The sequence below is a fragment of the Pelmatolapia mariae genome, linkage group LG10_11 (assembly GCF_036321145.2).
Source record: "Pelmatolapia mariae isolate MD_Pm_ZW linkage group LG10_11, Pm_UMD_F_2, whole genome shotgun sequence".
Taxonomy (NCBI): Eukaryota; Metazoa; Chordata; class Actinopteri; order Cichliformes; family Cichlidae; genus Pelmatolapia; species Pelmatolapia mariae.
The window spans coordinates 16,028,111-16,048,684 of NC_086236.1; the positions used below are offsets into that span (position 1 = coordinate 16,028,111).

A 20,574-nucleotide genomic window follows, 5' to 3' on the forward strand; every position below is an offset into this window, starting at 1 on the left:
TCAGGTTCAGGTTTACTAGCCACACCCGGGCCTGTTTACTGTCAGACCTGGTGAGTCAAGAAATCACTTAAAGGTCACAAAACAATCCAGAACATGTAAAGAACTGCAGGACTCACATGCCTCAGTTGAGGTCAGCATTAACCCCCAAAAAGTTGATTCTGTTCATCTGGATGTAGATGAACAGAATCAGGTTTTTGGGGATTTACTTACCTGGATGATTCAGAATGCATCAAGATAAGTCAGCATTAAGAAAGAGTATGGGCAAAAACTGCATCCATGACCAAAAAGAACGCAAAGGCTTATCTCACATTTTCCAAGAAGCATCTTAACTTTTTTGGAAAATATTCAGTGGACTGATGAGACAAAAGCTGAACTTTGTGGAAGGTCTGAGTTCCGTTACATATGACATAAAACCACACCACACCAACAATCAGACGTGATGGTGATAGTGTGGTATTGCTGCCCTAGGACCACAACAATTTGCTGTAATTGATGGAACCATGAATTCTGCTCTCTACCAGAAAGTCCTAAATGAGAATGTCCGAACATCAGGACGTGCCCTGAAGCTCAATTTGGTTATGCAGCAGTACAACGATCCGAAACACATCAGCAAGTCCACCTTTGAATGGCTCAAAAAAAACCCCAAAAAACCTGCAAAATGAAAGTTTTGAATTGATTCAAGTCTGGACGTGAATCAGATTGAGATGTTTTGGCATCACCTTAAACTTCCATAATCGAAAACCTTCCGAACACTTACCCTATTTTTCGGACCATACAGCGCACCACATTATAAGGCGCACTGTCAATGAACGGGTCTGTTTTCATACATAAGGCGCATTAAGCAAAAGAACAGTCAGATAAGTCAAACTTTACTCAACTCATTCTTCTTGCTTCCTCCACTTCCGTACCATTGATTCATTAATGCTGAATTCTCTCGCACCTGCTCTATTCCCATGTTGTTGCAGTATATTAATGACTAACCTCGTATTGTGGATGGATTATCTCAGTTGTTCTCCTGACTGAAGTTTGGTCCGTTTACAGGATCCTGCCATGCGATTGCATTTGTCCCTGACCATCGGGAACCCTCACGTTAACTTTTATAGAGTGAAAAAAACTTAGCGTTCATCCTTCAGCTTCATTGTGTTTATGTTATGCTAACATAGCTGTGTTGCTAGCGATCACGTAGCACATCATTATATACCAGCTAGCCCAACTTCAGTAACCCTACCAACGTCACTGCTGTTTAGTTTTCTGTCTTTATTTATGTTGGAAGTGATAGCGGAGCTGTACTTTAAAATTTTTCAGAAATCTCTCACTCAGAACATGCTATGTCATGTTTAGGTAGAAACTAGCGAGCTAATTTCCTGCTAACTTCTAACTCTGTTAAATTTAATAAATTCTATTTTCATGGATGCCTGGATGTTAAACTTAATTCTTACGTCTAGTAAAGCAGCAACGCTGATCATTTTATTAAAAATGAAAGAATTTAGACAGTTTTTAACTCTCAGTGATGCTGCAGTGTTCGTTTGACTGTGGGACCTGAAGCGGACGGAGATTTGGACCTGGATTTAAGGCGCGGAAAATACGGTAAGTGTGACAAGAATTGGGAAGGGGACAAATACTGTTTCACAGCGCTGTATGAACATGTACTGCCCCTTGATTTCTCAGTGAAGTTATTATCAAGTTGCAAAACGCCAAGACAGCAACAGTGAACTGGCTCAGCTTTGAGGCTCAACACAAACCTTTGAGCAACATCCATCATTTACAGTCTATACTTCTGTTCATTGTCAGCATGTTTGCTTTTTGCAATATGAAAAAGAAAGAAAAACGGCCAACTGTTTTTTACTGGTAATTTTATTGTATAATATATTTTCAACAATATATATTCCACATATATATGCATCTTCCACACATTTAAAATTTATATACATATATGTCATTATCTAGAATGAATGCCATCATAATGGCAACATATTCAACAAACAGGGATGTATATAGCACAGTAAAGTCACACCTGATGACGAGAGAGAGAAGGCATGCTCAAAGTGAAACTCTATACAATCCTGAACAGATGGTTACAGTCTTCAAACAACTCGTAATGTTACTGAATAACTTGACAATATTTTTTTATACTGTTGCTGATGGAGAGCTCTGCTTTGTCATCCACTCATCCCACTGCAACAGTCCAGAAGCTTTAGCAAGATCTGCATTTAAGTGGAAGTGCTAACCAACTATTAATATTGTGCAACAAGACAAAATCTGTCTTGTGGGTTAAAAGAGGAAGAAAGGGTGAGTCTCTACTAGCTGAAGCTTCACAAAAAAAACAACTAACTACTTAAGAAGAGTTTCACTCAACTTAATTCTGACCATTTAAACCTTTTTAAATGCCCGTAATGACAATAAAAGAACATAAAACACTGACTCTGGTAAACATCTAAGTGCTTGAACTTTTCTTGTGAGAAAATTCACACAGAACTGGCAACCCAGCTGCCAATCTAAACTCTACTAGATTATTATTGAAGAATAAAAGTTGTTTTTTTTAATAAAGTTTTACAGAAATGTAAAAGGAGCTCTGGATAAAAGAGGCACATATACAAATTAACAACACCCTGCTTATTCACACAATGGCAGTTTCACTACTATTACGATCACATAACAAGGTACAGTTGTACCTCGTTGCAGCATATATTTGTGAGATACCCATACGCGCCTTATTTGTAGAGATAAATGAGATACAGACTGGTAAAACATTGTTTCATCAAAACACTATTTGGACTGACCACACACAAAGACACGACGACGTTACCGAGGCTTATCCCCAGACAGACAAAACAATAGCATAAGTGTGTAATAAGTAGTATATCCAGTTGTAACCTGAGACACTCAGGAAACAGTGCGATAATACTGTATGTGTGGTTTCTGCTCACCTTTCATAGATGCATGAGTTGGCCTAAAAAACACAACCATCGCTCTCCGTGACCTTGAGTTTTGCAAAATGCAACTGACCTGTAAATCCTCGTGTCCGACACACAGCAGATACACAAACGAAGAGACGCGTTCTGCACCAAAAGCTGAATATATCACTATTATCAACAGTAAAATAAATTCCTATGACAAACCAACTGACCACATAAATCCTGCACCACGTCCTCTGCGCCAAGCTCGAACTTCCTGATACATTTTTTGCTTAACACATTCATCACTTCTAAGATTTACAGTATTTGTTTCATTGCAGTGCCGTCACGACTTTCTACACTTCAGCGGTCCCAGATTGTCCTCGGCCTAAAGCCACTGGAAACAAACGAAGCACTGTGCAAATGAGAATTTCTTTGGATTAGTATACCGCCTCCAAAAACTGCCCCATTATGTTAAACTGGAGATTCTTTTGTTTCTATTATCTAAAAATCAACAAAAAAACAAACACACATATAGAAACCAGCCAATCTAATAACACTACCTGTCTGGCAGAGAGGCTAAACAAAATAAAAGTTCACCTACAGTACATTACACTAAGTGCTATATTGTTAAAAGGTATTATCTGACTGTTGTATAAGGGTGAGTTTGGTCCAGTGTTGGCAAATACAAGCATCGTTAATAGTTACACTTGCTCCTGCTGAAGCTGCTGATTCGGCACCCTCAGTTTTTGACGAGCAGATGCTCACGGTGTCGAGCATAAAAAAAGTTCAGAGGCGTACGCTGCAGGCAGCTAGGACTGAAGGAAGGAGATGATGGAGCTGATGAAATCTAAGGGTTTGTCTGCGTGAATCCAGTGGCTGGCATCTGGGATGTACTGGATATCTGCGTTGGGGAACAGCCTCTGGATTTCTGGGTAATCGTCGGAACTGGATCAGGAGTGAACACGAGGAGGAGGAGGAAGAGGAGGGTGTTATAAGGAAGACAGGCGGTGGTAAAAGTCATGAATATGCAACTGAAAAAGTGCTAAAGGCATATAAATGAAACCTGTTAATCACTGGTATTTGGGTTCGTGTTTTGGGGTTATATATTGTTAAATGGTATGTTTATTTTACACTATACAGTCTTTTTATTTCATGTATATTTACATATAAAATACATATATAAATATATATAAGAATTTATATGAGTCACAATGGATTTCTAAGTCCTGCTCGTGGCTCTGGGGTAAACCTCTCTTTGGTTTTAGAAATATTATAATTCATCATGGCATAGACTCAACAAGTGCTTGAAACTTTAAGTACAGTACAGTGAACTCATTGTCATGTTCAAGAAACCTGTGTCAGATAATCTGAGCTTTGTGACATGATGCATTACCCTGCTGGAAGCAGCCATCAGAACATGGATACATTGTGGTTATAAAAGGATGAACGTGGACAGCAACAATACTCTGGTGGGCTGTGACATGTGCAAGAAATAATCCCCCACACCATTACACCGCCGGCAACCAGGGAGAATGGATCCATGCTTTCATGTTGTTACGCCAAATTCTGAACCTACCATCCGAATGGCAGACCAGGCAACGTTTTTTCAAATCATCTGTTGCCCAACTTTGGTGAGCCTGTGTGAATTACAGCCTATCCGCTATAAAGTTTGATATGTTAAACAATGCGAGATATTCTTCTGCATAACTTAGTTGTAAAAACTGGTTGTTTGAGTTACTGTTGCCTTACTATCAGCTCAAAGCAGTCTAGTCATTCTCCTCTGTATATAAAAGGACAGTTTTAATATATTTGAATATTTTTTGGTGTGATGTGCTTACTTCTAAGCTAAAGTCTTTCTGCTGCTCGCTTCACACAGCAGATGGATCCACATTTAGACTTTTTTTTTCATTCTGGATGCCTTTCCTGAAGCAAACCCTCTCAGACATTAAGTGTTATTTTATTTGTCTAAAATCCATTACTGTGCCTTCTTCTGTCTGAATAATTACGACAACATTTTGCATTCCAGTTGTTTAAACCTGAGTTCATTAGTATTTTCTTGAGCCACACATGTGCTCACAGCCAGTGGCTATCAAGTTCACTTACCTGTTACACATTATGCATGTTAGCTAGTATAGCCAAAGTCCTTTTAATACTAAGTCTCATCACTCTGCAGTCACTCTCAGGCACTTACTTTGAAGTAATATCTGAATTAGTTTAATTATTTAAATTTAAATTTAATGGTCACCCGTACATTAAAACTGCATTTGCAACATTAGAATTAATAGTTAAACTGGATAAAAAAACAATAAAAAGTTATAAAAGCTCTCTTCTCTCTGGAAGTTGTATTTCTGCAAACGTCTTTGCTGTTGCAGAAAGTTCAACGTCTCTTATGTCTCATGTACAGCTTAAGGCTAAAGGAGATATAATAAACAGAAACACTCAACAGAGCAGGAGAAAAGAAAAAAAACTTTCTGTCATTCAGTCTGTGGACTCTTGTTGTGATCATTGAGAGATTAATCCAGCATATAATAGATGTCGCATTACCTTTACACACAGTGCAAAACTGTTAAAGTTTAGGTATTTACGATAAGCTCAAGGTAACCTGTATCATTTTTAATTGGATTGTTTACATTTTTGTAATCAGAGAAACTGACTAAATGGTCAGTCCAAGCATCCCAGAATGATTTCGTGTCCACTTGCATTTGTTTTGTTAAACATTTTCCTATTTTCATAAATATACAAAATCTAGATACTTTAGCTTTAAATGAACCATTATATGAACCATTTTCAGGAAATATTTTACCTGTTCCAAAAAGTTCACAATCTGTTTTATACCTGATATAAGCAGAGCTAGCTCCACCCAAAAACAGAGTAGGTCCCTCATAGCCGGTGTCAAAGTTGGGGAAACTCATGATGTCATCAAGGTGCGCTGAGATGGCCTCCAAGTTGACTCTCCAGGCGTAGTGTCCGTTCTGCTCCACCAGGTTAGTGAGAAGGAACTGACGCACCGAATGTTCCTGCATGAGGAAACAGCAGTTTATTGAATAACGAGCTTAACTGTTAACTGCATAAACATCTTTTTGCGAAGGGGCTGGCATGTAGTGAATCTACATAGATTTATTGAAATGTATTAACATTTAACAGATGTAAATTATTAGTTTATACTTTTAAGGAAAACAGCTTTCCTCTTTTACTTTACTCACATTCCTCACTAACATCCTTTTCTTAAGAAGAAAAGCTCTTAAAAACCTTCTGGAGCCTTCTTGCTCAACATTAACACAAACAAAGAACTAGGCCTGCCTCTGTGACTAGAACACAGTATACTGGTCTTATGTCATCATAATCAATGCCATTATTGTGTCTCTCCAAGACTCTAAAATGGTAAGTGGCTTTGTTATGGAACAATGCTGACCTCAAGTGGTCCAGCAGATCAGCTATTACAGATTTAATATCTATACAAAAACCCTTAACAAAACAGATAAATGACACTTCTGACAAACTAACAATCGTTTTTGGGGAAAAGGTTGGTTTTATTGGTTTATTTATTTAAACTACTGAGTGGTATCATATCAAAAAGCACTCACAATGAAGATAATTACCTACAACTAGTCTAGGTGGGAAAAACAAACAAAACATTTAGTAAATGAAATAAAATAATAACACAGACTTAGAAAAAAACATCTCTGAATACTAACATAATAATAGAAATGCAATACCATTTAATAACAACAATATAAGAAATTAAATTATAGACCTTCACTAAACTGCGCAGTTGATCCTCAGCCATCCGCCTTGCAGTGGAACGAGGGATGTCTGTGGAGATCTTCATCTCCTGCATTGCTTGGATGTAATACCGGAAGTTGGTCCGTGTGCTGCTTTGAGCAGGACTGATGTCAACGACCACCAGCCTCTCCACTAAAGCAGGCTACAGAGACAGACAGACTGAGGTAAACAAGCAGGACAATGGAAGTAAAAAATGCCACTGTGGGAAAACCAGTAAGAAAATGGAAATTAATGGGACAGGACGATTATTAAGTTCATAGTTCATAGGAATGTACAGTGAAAAAGGTCAGGTGACATCCAGCGAGGGAATTGTACCCTCATGATAAATTCATGGTGACATTTTGTGACCGCTGACCTGCGTCAGAGCGGTCGTCATGGCCGTTTTCCCACCCATGCTGTGGCCGATCAGGATGCACTTGTCGATATGGAGCTGGGCGAGGAGGTGTTTCAAATCATTCGCCATCGCCTCGTAGGTCAGCACGGGGTTGTGAGGGCTGTTGCCGTGGTTACGGGCATCTACTGTCAGCACCTAACTGGACAAAGGACAGTTAGGACACTTGGACTGGAGAAGAGGAGGCGACAGAGCGGACACGCAGAATCAACTCTTATGTCAGCTGTGTCTGTCTTGGGCCCAGCACAAACAAAGAATGTGTTGTGAACACGAGTTTCATCGAGAAAACACATGAGAGATTATCTGTCAGGGCAATTTCGCAACAGCACAGACTGCTGAGAAGTTGTATCAAATTACACACAACACACTGTCAACTGTACGTTCCCACACCTGCTTTTGTATGAAGACTATTAACAGGGTGCTGAAAGTGAACACATAAGTGGGAATGTTTTTGATGTAAAAACTGACAGGTCTGTTGTCTTCATCAGTGCATTACCTTTCTGCCTGTGCGCTGCACCAAGGACTTCGCTATTGAGTGGAAGTTAGATTTACTGCCAAAGAGGCCGTGCAGAAACACCAGGGGAGTGCTCTCTCCCTTCCCATCGAAGACGTCGTAGGTCAAGTTGACAGGACTGAGGAGGGTGGGAAAGAAAAAAACATTCATGTTTATTAGAAAGAACCTCTATGGTTCCAGCTGTGCTAAGAATTGTGTTACTATTTATACAGGAACTGCAATAAATCCAACAAATAAAACTCTTATTCAACTTTTAGGGAGTAGAAATGCTTAAAGTCACTTACAGGGCATTTTTCTTCTCTAATATTAAATCCCATTCAAACTGCCCTGTTAAAATAATTTATTTGATGGGAATTATTTTCCTGTCACCTACTGGTACGACACAGGCAACCACACACAAGTACAAATAAATTTAATACATTTACTCTTACATGCAAACATAGGATATCAATGTTAAACGTGTTCTTATTTCTTTCACTGTGACTTTAAATTGTTGTCATTACAATGTTAATAAGGGGAAGATGACTAATTACATGACAACCTGTACAAAGAGTTAATAGATTAAAACACTGACAGAAAACTGCGAGAAAAATAATACATGCAGGTTTTAATAGGACAATGAGACAAGGTGTTTGTGAGTTATTCCATCACTGACTCATCCTGTGATTGTTTGCTTGATTATTAATTTATTCAGTCTATAAAACATGAAAACGACACACTTTAAAGCCCCTCAGTGCCAGGCGACAGCTTTAATACATTTATTTCGTTAAACAGGAAGTCATCGTCCAGAGATAATCCATTCACAACGACATAAATCAAAGATAGGCACTAAACATTTTAAGTCGACGAGCTGGAAACAGCAAATATTTGTCATGCTTGCTAGGAAAATATCACACAGTTAAAGCTAATTAAGCTGAGGTTTTCAATGTGTTTTTATTTATTTTTATATCGAAAATATATCTGAAATGGAAATTTACCATATCTGCAGGCAGCTGCCTGTTAACCGGGCACACCTTGCTTAAATAATAATAAACCTCTTAGTACCTCTCAATATTCATATAATATTAAAGTAATTAAGGTAAAATCATTAGTATGTATGTAAATAAGTAACTAAACAAAGGTAAGATTAAGGGCTTATTACAACGATGTTAGCATTTATTTTAATCAGGCTTAGCATGACTGCTAAACTGCTGGCAATTCAGAAGGTATGTAGCATATAATAATCGAACTAGATAACAGCAAAGACTGTTTAATTTATCCCGACAATATAACATATAAAATAATAAAAGTTCAGATCTAAAATCCTGTTTGTGGTTGTGATGATAGTTGAGCTGCCCGTTATCCATGCAGCTAACATCTGAATGTCATTTACGTAAAACTGTGAAAGTAACGTTTAAAGACAAAAATTATATGACATGGCCAGAGATTCCTTTGGTTATATAACTGTTTTAAACGGTTTTTATTTTTTATTTTATAGCAGAAACACCGGGCTGTCATATCTACCCAGAACCATGTCACAGACGTGACAGGCAGAGGGCATCTGTTAGCCGGGAAAGCTAGCACGGATACCTGGATGAGCTGGCTGACCGGACCGCGGCAGCCACCCCGCATACATCCTGCTGTCCGGGGAGTAAACGACACAGCGGCCGGCCGCTCAGCAGTCCTCTCTGAAGCAGGCGACACAAAGCACTCATGGCAGCATATGCTCCGTTACCAGGTAGTCGAAAAACAGCATGTGCGTCTCCACACGGCTACAGTGACAGCTGATGAGTATGTGAGCGGGCATGCACAGAGCGGCCGGAGGTTGAAACTACAGGGAGAGGGCCTGGCTGTGCTGTGCGTAATGACGTAGGACGTAGCGGTTCTTTTCCCTGAAAGTAGACTATCAGGCTTATAAGCATGAGAAGCGCTATTTAGTTACTTTTCACATTCTACCATGTACAGTATTTTGGGGGGTCTGTTTTGACCCAGGCCAAGAACACATGTACAACATTATAAATTATTGTTATTAATATTATTATTGTTGTTGTTGTTGTTGTTGTTGTTTTTATTTTATTTTATTTTTATTTTGGTGTATTTTTGTTCACTTTAGGAAAAGTCATACAACTTTAGGCTAAAAGATTGATATTTAGGGTATTTATACTTCTCTCAAATTTCATGATGGGTCTAATTTGACCTGAGCAGTATGTAAAAAGTTCAGAAAAGCAAAACTAACAAACATGAGGAATAGTCTTTCAGCAAACTACAACAATGTTCAAACATTTTCCAGTTAAGCAAACAAAAAAAGAAAGAAAAAAAAACCGATTTAAAGAGACACTCTTCAAAAAGTACATGGACGAGGAAGTCTTGCCCGATAAAGTCCTATAAATGGTATGTTATATGAATGCTGATAAATGTGAATGTTTGGGTATATGAAGGTGTATGATTGCTGTATATGTGTGACTATACGTATATGTGTGAGTCTATACATAATTTAATAAACCTGGGACAAATATTGTGTAGTATGCACTGTGGGTAAATGACTGTGTGTGTGTGAGTAGGTACATATATGTATAGCTATAGGTGACTGTATGTATATACAATGCTTAACAAATTTACTAAACCATCTGAAAGCCAAAAATTATACTGTTATTTATCAGGCAAATAAACTGATTTCACCTTTTTTTTTTACCCAAATTTCAGCCCACTGAACTTCTGACTTCTGAGAAGTCAGAAAATAATCAAGCGTCCTAAAATATTTTTTTACATTCAGGAATCCTATAAAATAATCAAAATAAAAAAAAAATAATGGGCTTTACTATTTTTTCAGATTTTTTTGTAAAACAGTACTTTGGAAAGTTTTTGGAAAACAACAAAAATTATATTTCAGAATTAAATGGAAAATCCATCCATCCATCCATCCTTCCGCTTATCTGGGGCCAAGTCGCGGGGGCAGCAGCCAAAGCAGAGAAGCCCAGACCTCCCTTTCCCCAGCCACCTCCTCCAACTTGTCCAGGGGAACACCAAGGCGTTCCCAGGCCAGCTGAGAGATATAATCTCTCTAGTGTGTCCTGGGTCTGCTCCGGGGCCTCCTCCCGGTGGGACATGCCCGGAACACCTCACCCAGGAGGCGCCAGGGGGCATCCTTGTCAGATGCCCGAACCACCTCAACTGGCTCCTTTCGATGAGGAGAAGCAGCATCTCTACTCTGAGCCCCTCCCAGATGGCTAAGCTTCTCATCCTATCTCTAAGGGAGAGGACAGCCACCCTTCGGAGGAAGCCCATTTCTGCCACTTGTATCCGCAATCTCGTTCTTTCAGTCCCTCCCCACAGCTCATGACCATAGGAGAGGGTAGGGACGTAGATCGACTGGTAAATTGAGAGCTTCGCTTTTACACTCAACTCTCTCTTCACCACAACAGGTTGACCAGAAATTAAATAGAAAAAACATTAAATTACAGAAAAGCAAACCACTAATGCAAAAATCGACACACATATACAAACGTTGCGTCGTTAAGCCACTAGGTGACGCCAGAGTTCATACTTTGGGCTACAGCGGCTCATCGCCAACTCAATGATTTTCTTGAAGAATTGCTTAAAATCCAATCTGTGAGTGCAAATCCTTTAGTAACTCAACAAATCATTGTTGACTTGTTGTAACTCAACAAGTCATTGTTGAGTTACATTGTTTTAGGACGAACATTTACTGAAGACAAGTAAATCTGTTGAGATCAAAGAGGTGACTTTCTTGTTTGTGGACATATCTCTCACCAGACTGCTCCAACATCATGTGTGACTTTATATTGTTGTGATAGTCAATGAGATGGATCGTAAGAATGTTTTCGCCAGAGCCAAAAGAACAGTTTGTGGGTTTTTTAGTTCTGAAAGTTATTGGATCTTTGGTTTGGGTCTTTGATTTGTGTCATATTGTCTTTGTCGTGTCCTGCTTTCTCAATCTGGTTTAGTTTTTCATTAGTGAAGTTAGGTTTTGTCTTTATGCGTCTACATCATGTTCAGGAACACAAAAACAAACCACGAGAGCTCTTAGAGCCTGGCTGCATCTATAAACATTGATTGCTATGGGAGCTGTGTCTTGTGGGATAAAGCATGCTGCCAGCTGTCGCCGTAGTGATGGTGTGAGAGCGAGGCCCTGGGAGAGCATGTGGTGCACCCCGAGGGAGAGAAGAAAAGGGAAGTGGCAGACGTGCATCTTTTCACCATTGTCATGACACTGTGTTTTCACACAGAAAAAATGGAAAACAACCAAACTTAGGGTAATAATTACTAAATGAATAGTTAAAGCATTTTCCTTTATTCTCAACTTCTTTCTTCATAGTTCCTGCACATAAACACATAAAGGTTATATAACTAGTGACATTTCTTTGTTCTACTTTTTCAGCTGTCACAGAAACGATGAAATGGAAACATTCAGTCTTGTGATGGAAGTAAATGTAAGAGTACTTCCCTACTTTGATAACCAAATGAATGATTTTAATCTTTGGCAAGCATGTCACTTCACTTCCCACATGGCACAATGTGTTTTCTATTTTCCGATCCCGGAGCAGAAAACCTAGACAACTAATGTTCTAAAGAGTTATTAGTTAAAACAATAGTTCTCTTACTGCTTAAATTGTGATATTACATTCGGCAAGTGTTTTATTGACAAAAAGGTAATAAAATAGAAATAGTTGAAACATTTAGCTCCTGGAAGACTTTTTAGCTGGTTTCCATAAGCTGAATTTCATCAAACGCATGAGTGAGGTGTGCTGTCTAGGTCACAGAGCAACCTTTAAAATGTTTAAAATTGCAGGATGGGGCTTTAGCGCAGGGAAACAAACCTGCTAAGAATTTCTGTGACACGTTGCTGATGTGAAGCAACCTATAATGTCTTTTTTGGAACTTAATGTTACACTTAACGCCAAACAAATCAGTAATGGTATCAATCTGTCAGGAACCCAAATGCAGGACACAAAACAGATAGGAGTTGACTCAAAAGCTGTTGAAGCAGTCCAAGAAATTCAAAGTCCAAAAAGTAAAAGGCAAACTGACTCGTGAGCAAACAAAGAACATAAAGTGCAGGTTTACAAAAACTGAGGCAAGGTAGACGACAGCACATACAAGATGAGATCATAAGAGGGCAGTGCAGTGAACTATCTGGCCTGTAAGAAAATGGATAGGTGGACATACTATGAGCTATTTCGAAGAATCGGGAACAGGTGTGTACTGAGAAACTGGAGAAACTATAAACAAGAAATATGAAAAGACAAGTGAGCACAAAAATAAGAGAGGAAGCGATTAAAAGCAGAGACAAATGCACGTAAACTTGACATAGATAAGATACAAGGTGGAAGGGTATGAAAACAAGACAAGAGATTACAAAAAATCAACACTAACAAAAAGCCATGAAATAAGTTGCTATTTTAGTCTTTTACTACAATGATTCACAGGATGCATGACAAATATAAAAGGTTTATTAACTCCCAAAGTCATAAAAGTTAAAATCCAGATAAGGGAACTATCTTGATGGCTTTGGAGAGGAAAGGAATGGTAATATATAACATCCGGACAATCACTCATTGCTGTCAACATCTAGGATCAAAGTCTCTCTCATTCGAGCAGCAAAACATTCAACAGACAGCAAAAGCTCAACTAGAACATTTGATAAGGATGGGGACTCCTGTCAAGATCTTGCCTTCATCTCTGGGACACAATTATATATGCAGATTATACTTTATCTGCTTCGTGCAACTTTACATTCCATCTAATAAGAGGTTAAAGAACCTGAGCCTTTTTTTTTTCAGAGATTTTGTTTGAGTTCCCAGTTGGACCTTATGATTATTGTTCTGTTTGTAAGAAATTGACTACCTGTCAGTTTCATGTGTCTCTGCTGTAAAGGGAACCTGACATTCAATTATGTAAGCAGTGATATTAGCTGACGGAAAAAACAATGGCACATCCTCTTTGTATTTGTTGTCACAATATCGAATGACTCCATCTTCTCTCTCTTCTCTTTTTTTGCCCTGTCATACTTCTCTATTTCTTATTTCTCATTTTTTTATACATTAAACCTTTAGAGTATATAAAATAGGTTTAGGTATTATCTTAAAAAACAAAACAAACCTACATGTGAAAAACAACAACTTTCAATCCACTTGTTTTTAAAGCTTTCTTTACGTGTGGAAATAGATGGATAAATAGATAAATAGATTGAATAGAAAAAAGTGTGAAGGCATGGATTTAGCATCATAGGCTATGTAGGATTTTTTGGTGCCTGAAGTCACCATATGTGTATGCAAGGATGGTCATAAGGCATCAGCCAGCACAGCGCCCTATGATATCTCTGAGTGAAAAAAGACTGAATGAGAAGTGGAAGCCGTGGACTGCTTTCCACAGACACTAACACCTGCCAATTTGTGCTAGTTAACATACAAATAATAGCATGATTTCATTCACCAAAATTAGAAAAAGAAACTATGAATGGGGTGTTACTTAAATTATTTACAGAATCCATATATAAATCACATAAGCCACATTATATCAGACAGATTGCATTTAAAACGGTCTAAAAAGTGACAACCTGTCAGATTCAATTTAACGATTAGATCTAACAAAATTGAAGCGCAGCAGACCTCTGTTCTTACGAAGTTGTGTCAGAGGTAGGAGTGGTTTGAGAACAGTTCTGCATTGTTGAATTTTGAGCGCCAACATGGGGTTCTGTGCCATGTAGATAGACAAAGGTGGCAAACATCCAGACCACAAATATTGCCGAACTTTAAGCCCTAATATAGAGCAAATGAAAGAGATTTCACATGATTAGCATGCACTAATTCTGATGAGATGCTTCTACTTGCCTAATAAATGACATTCTTACATTGACTGTTATCAGATAATTAGTGAAACATCTTTGGAAAAAAAAACGACAATTCTCTGACACAAGGGATTGTCGTCTGTGTAATGCAGTCAATAAGATACGCTGACATTCATTGCCGAGCTGAAAATATAAGGTAAACTGGTTTTAATCAGAGTCAGATGTTTTCTTTTTTAAGCCTGGATTTTGATACTGAAATTGAAATGTTGATTTATTATCTTGTTTTATCAAAAAAGAAAGATTATCACTTATTAGCAGAATTGTTGCAGATATTTTTTCTCCTCTTTTCTCCTTCTTTTTTCTTCTGAAAAATCCAGTTATTGACCCAGCTCATATCCTTTAAGATTAACGGACCGGTATAAAGAACACATGTGTGTGGCTTGTGAGTAAAAACTGGAGAACTGTTAACTGTTAAAGTACGTTTGTTCCTTTTATTTCAGATATAGAATGTGTAAAAACTATGAAACGTGACTTAGTGGTTCAAAGATGTGATGCATTTACTGATCCTCCAGCATTTACTGACGCTGAACAAAAGAAAAATAATATGTGAAATTAAAATGCAAAGAAACGCTGAAATTGCATTAATTGCACTGACACATTCAGTAAAAAACTTTATTGTGTGTATTCTTTGAAGCTACACAGAGTGAACAGCCACTGCTATTCACAGTGTTCTACTTTAAATAAAAAGACAGTTTAAAAGTTAAAACCAGGCTCAGCACCAATATCCTACTGTGTAAAGGTCACAGGCCAGGTGCCTGTATTTTATTCTGTCTTTCTGTTCCTCTCTGAACCCTGCCACACCCAAGTGTTACAAAGGTCTCCTAATAAACCAAAAGAGAGATCCAACACAGCTGCTGGCTAAACAAAGTAACCGAACGGAAACCAAACCTGATCTTCAGCCATCGTTTGCTTTGGTGGCACATGCTTTGTGATCTGTCCCCTATATATATATATATATATATATATATATATATATATATATATATATATATATATATATATATATATATATATGTATATATATATATAAATATATATAAATATATATATATTTATACATATATATATTTATATATATATAAATATATATATATATTTATATATATATATATATATTTATATATATTTCTAAAATAAAGGAGTCAAGGTTTTTGCTTTAGCAAAGAAGAATTTTATTGAAACTATTATTATTGTTGTTTTGTTAATTTTCAACACATTTGAATTTACAATGGCAATATAGAACAGCAAATTAAGCATGTACACATATTTGAACAATTTCACTCACTTAAGAAATGATAAACTTACTTTTAAAAGATGTAGACACACACACACACACACACACACACACACACACACACACACACACACACACACACACACACACACACACACACACACACACACACAGAAACTGCACAAACCAACCAAGCAAATAACAAAACCAACCAGTATCTGTGAAATACAAACACATATGTACTTTGCAAACTGCTGTGGTGTTACAAACATAAATATACTTTAAAGAGGACCTTTGGTTACATACTTTTTAAAAGGGTCTAAACATGGGATCCTTGGAGCATCACGCACACATAAATATACACTAAAGAGGTCCTTGGTTATATGCTTGACAAAAAAGGGACCAAACATGGATTATAATCTATTCAAAAATTTAAAAAAAATCACTGAGAAAAATTTGTGACTAACGCACATAATCAACTTCCAGAAACTAAAAAAATAAAAGAAAGGAGCATAGTTTAGAACATATTTGAATATTTGAACATTTTGAAATAAATTTTAAACACATGAATATACAGACATTTGAAATAAAGTTATCCTCACATGAAAAACTCTTTTCTATTTCCGCACACAGTGAAACTGTGAAAAGGAAGACCAAGTTTCACCTGGGGCAGTATTGGATCTATCTGTAGTTTCAGTCTCAGCAGAAACTCTCTTAAGCAAATATTACAGGTCATGCAAAACACACGCACACACGAACACACTGAACAATCACACCAACCAAATGCATGTAAAATGAGAGCTGACTCTTCCTGGTCATTGTCAGCGAAATGACAGATCACATTTTAACAGCAGGTTTCAGTGAAACACAACACCACGCAACAAGCCAAGAGCTAATAAGAGGACGACACACAGGTGTTTTCAAATTCACATAATGCCAACAATTTAGTAGAAATATTTTCCCAGTTAAAAATCTTAAAAGAATAAAGTTATTTGTTTAAGCTCCCATGTTCAAGCTCTGAAAATCAAAGTCTATTTTTTAAGCAAGACAAAAGGATGTGAATAAACATATCAGCTAAAAGCAAAGCAAAAGATTAATATTTGTACAGCATCTTCATCTCGGAGTCTTTCAGTCGGATTCACGCTGTGGTTTCAGGTAACAAAAAGTAACACGCATACAGACAAAAACTCACACACAAAAATAATTTTCCTTTCATCCTTCAGCATTAATTCAGACGTAGTCTTTCTTGTCATATCCTGTACCTGCACTAATGCTGCGTGGGGCCGAGTACCCCATCCTGGGTGGCAGATATTTCTTTTCTTTTGGTGGGCAGCTACTGCACAACATCGCCCCTCCGATCAGAAACAGTCCGGCTGACGCCCAGCCTATGTAGAGCGACGCCCCTAGCTCCATCTTCTGAGAAGTGAGCAGAGTAGGGTTGTAGAAATTCATGATGATAACATTGGCAGTCCAAGAAACAGGGATGAGAACCAAGAGGCCACCGAGGATGAAGAAGACTCCAGCAATGATCATCACTTTGGCTTTGCTTCCTTCGTCTTCAATGCAGTTGGTGCACTTGGCGCCGACTATGGAGATCATGACGCCCAGCACTCCGAGTATAATGGCAACAACCATCATTGCTCTGGATGCCTGCAGATCCTGAGACAAGGCCAACATCGAGTCGTAGACCTTGCACTGCATCTGACCTGTGCTCTGGACAACACAGCTCATCCACAAACCCTCCTGGATGATCTGAGCAGTGACGATGTTAGCGCCGATGAAGGCAGTCACCCTCCACATTGGTAGGGCACATGATAATATGGCTATAAGAAAACCAATGACTCCAAAGGCAATGCCCACGATCTCCATACCCATTGACATGTTCGCTCTCGTGTGTGGTGACAGAATGAAATCCAAAAAGCAAGTCCACAGTGTCCAACAAACTGAGTCCTTCAGGTGAGTCTTTGGTGAAAAGGATTCTGCTTTACTGTCAGCTGTTTGTTGAAGCGTGAGCAGCTGTATGAAGGTGTGACATATCTTTAGGATGCTGCTACAGAAACAAGATATCTTTATACCTCGAGAGAACAAGGAGGAGTCCTCTGGTGTTGATGTCAGCGAGAGGCTGTCTTCACATACACACAGAACAAATACACACATGTGAACATACAGTGGAGGAGGGGAGCTTGAGGCAGAGCAAGAGAGCAGTGATGTGATGGAGGCAAGGTGTGGCTGTGGTTTGTGGGGGATGGGCAAAGGTAGTTCTCTCTTAAATTCCAAGAACTATGTAAAACATTTCACCTGTTTTCTCCCAGGAACCGATTTCACCATCATGTGGGTGGACTCACACATCCCTTCATACACGTCACTACCAAGCACTTAACTGCACAATCTTATACACAAACACATCACACTTCATACATCAAGTTACTTTTGCAAAATGCTCAGTCTTTTGTACAAACCACTGTCGTTGTTGTACATTTCTATAGCACTGTCTTGTGTCTGTATCGTTCTGTTCTGTCTGGTGTTACACTGCCTTTGTTTTTTTTTGTTTTTGTTGCAATTTTTGCACACTTGCACTTAATCTACTCCTGTGTTGATTGTCTGTTATATGTTATATGTAGCACCATGGTCATGGAGGAACGTTGTTCTGTTTCACTGTGTATTGTACGGCTGCACATGGTTGGAATGACAATAAAGCCACTTGACTTGACTTGATGTGGGTGATTAAACTGTGACTGTACAATGTAAAAATGAAGAAGACACCAAAATGAGGCACTTGACCTTCTAATTCACTGCATATGAATAAATGAAAAAAAAAAAAGAGCATAAAAAGTTACTGGCTAACTGTAAATGCTACTTTGCATTAAGTGATTAACATTAAGGGGCAAAAAAAAATTCCTTTGACCTCAGGCTACTTCAAAAGCTTTGTTGTGAATCAGAAACTTAACCATGGTGAAAAATAACCCTCAGGTAATTATTTTGTTGCTCCCTGGTTCCATTCATTTAGACTTTTAACGACAGTCAGGATTTAGTGTCTGGAAAACAATCCCAGAGCTCTTCTGAGAACCGGAATAACTGCATCAAGAACAAATATGAAGAGAGAGAAAACATAACAGTGCTGTTGTCTGACACCCTAAGCATACAGAGAGAGCGTGACCTTCTCAGTATCGGTTAGACTCTGACCAATCATTTCCCTGAAACACACACATGTCCACCCAAGAAAAAGCGAGCTACAAAATTGAGAATACTACATTTCTCCCTATCACTTTGTAATTCAGCAAACAACTTATAAAATGAATTCTGAAAAAGTATTATTTAAAAAACAAAAAATGATAATGACATTAACCCCCTTATGATTGAAATTTTAGCTGACCCCAAACTTTTGAGTGGAACTATGTGCTGTAATGTGATCTATATGGGTTTTAATGCAGGTTAGGAAAGTAGACTCACTACATTTTTTTAAGAATTTTTAATTTTTGGAAATGATTTTCTAATAACCTGCAAAAAAGAGAGATTTTATTACATATGTAAAAACACAGTTCACATAATAATTTATCCTGGTTATGGAAACTAAAACTTTTCTTTCAAATGCACAGCTCGAGATAACAAGCTCAGTGACTTAATGTTTCTGCTGTACACACAACTGCATGTCAACAATATGCTGTCATAAACCAAAATAGGGCTCAAACATATAAAAACAAGACTGAAAAACATAAGGGAGCCTGTTTGCAGTTTCATCATGAACATCGGGATCAGATGTTTATGTATTACATCATCTATTCATGAATGAAAACTGCTATTATAACACCTGTGTTACCAAAAACAAACGCATAAGCATAAGTAGAAGCAGCTGTTTGTTGCCCCGGTAATTTAAGATAAAGATCTCCACCAAACAAATAGAAGAATACATGCTGATGGTGTTTCTATTACTGCATTACACCTTAGATGAACCACATTTACTCTCCTCACAAGCTTGCAGATTTAGATTAACGCTGGTATTTTATTTAATACTTTTTTTAGTGGGAATAGATTTTTTTTTTTTTTATCTATGGCCTTTATGTCTCATTACCAAGGAGTTTCAGTAGTTCCAATAAAAGCATTTCCTGGATGTTGAAAGTTTACTCAGTGCGCAGATGAGCAGAGTCAGTCATGTGCTGTAATGGCGCAGCACAGGCCGGCTGCTCACATGCTAAAGGTCAGGATAATTTGACTATTCAAACCAGGAAAAAGTTGGTATCCGTGAAGGCACTGAATCAGACAGCAAACAGAAGGGACATTTTCCCAAATGACATCAGATTTCATGCGTGAGTTTCAGGAGAGACTCTGATGAATGTGTAATGAACTTGGTACATTTATTTATGTGACCTGTTGTGCTTTACTTAAAAAATGTTGTTAAAATGTTGTCCAGTGGATTACGTATTACTCGTAGTTTCTTCTTCTTTCTACAGAATTTAGAAACCTGTTTACATGCACTCTTGTAGAACATTAATCAATCAATGTTAAACCAGTAGTTACTTGTAATTACTTTATTAACCTAAAGTATTTTAATCAAGTCAGATTCCAAAATAAAACTTTTGTATTTATGGAGTCAAATGCATTATAAAAGTTGTATCAAAAATCAGATAATATTAAGATTTTTTGTCAAACACACAAAGGTGAATACATAGAAATAAAGGACATTAAGTAAAGTACAATACATGAACGTTTGCAAGATTTAAAAATGGAAGGTAATACAGAAACATCTAATGATAAAATATGGAAGAATGAACAAATAAAATTACTTACATTCTAATAAATCATACATTTGCCACCATTTTGACCTTCCTTTGAAGCCGAGTGTGAGCTCCACTTTGCTCAGCTGCATGCTGTTTCACATCTGTGACTCAGCATGTCTGTTTTGTAAGAACG

At 37.8% G+C, this 20,574-nt stretch overlaps 2 protein-coding genes across 3 annotated transcripts; both read right to left on the bottom strand.

Moving 5' to 3' along the window:
- Positions 1 to 1,851: 1,851 nt before the first annotated feature.
- On the bottom strand, positions 1,852 to 9,409 carry abhd11 (abhydrolase domain containing 11). Its single transcript, XM_063487842.1, has 6 exons — positions 9,155 to 9,409; positions 7,568 to 7,703; positions 7,036 to 7,209; positions 6,652 to 6,822; positions 5,733 to 5,914; positions 1,852 to 3,842 (listed from the first exon to the last, which is right to left on the bottom strand). Exons 1-6 carry the CDS (start codon positions 9,277 to 9,279, stop codon positions 3,707 to 3,709), a joined length of 924 nt encoding a protein of 307 aa, XP_063343912.1. The 5' UTR covers positions 9,280 to 9,409; the 3' UTR covers positions 1,852 to 3,706.
- Positions 9,410 to 10,731: 1,322 nt separating this feature from the next.
- LOC134637078 (claudin-4-like) lies at positions 10,732 to 17,547 on the bottom strand. Of its 2 annotated transcripts, XM_063487413.1 has the most exons (2): positions 17,009 to 17,547; positions 10,732 to 10,765 (listed from the first exon to the last, which is right to left on the bottom strand). In XM_063487413.1, exons 1-2 carry the CDS (start codon positions 17,545 to 17,547, stop codon positions 10,732 to 10,734), a joined length of 573 nt encoding a protein of 190 aa, XP_063343483.1. The 2 variants fall into 2 exon arrangements, with proteins under 2 accessions (XP_063343483.1, XP_063343482.1); XM_063487412.1 differs by lacking the exon at positions 10,732 to 10,765 and having other exon boundaries at positions 16,897 to 17,547.
- Positions 17,548 to 20,574: the final 3,027 nt, after the last annotated feature.

Bases quoted from the DNA above. Each gene is read 5' to 3' on its own strand.
- LOC134637078 (XM_063487412.1), bottom strand. From the start codon at position 17,547: ATGTCAATGGGTATGGAGATCGTGGGCATTGCCTTTGGAGTCATTGGT.
- abhd11 (XM_063487842.1), bottom strand. From the start codon at position 9,279: ATGAGTGCTTTGTGTCGCCTGCTTCAGAGAGGACTGCTGAGCGGCCGG. The intron at 7,704-9,154 runs GTATCCGTGCTA...CACCCTCCTCAG, and splicing joins CGGTCAGCCAGCTCATCCAG to TCCTGTCAACTTGACCTACG. The intron at 7,210-7,567 runs GTAATGCACTGA...TTGTCCAGTTAG, and splicing joins TGCAGCGCACAGGCAGAAAG to GTGCTGACAGTAGATGCCCG.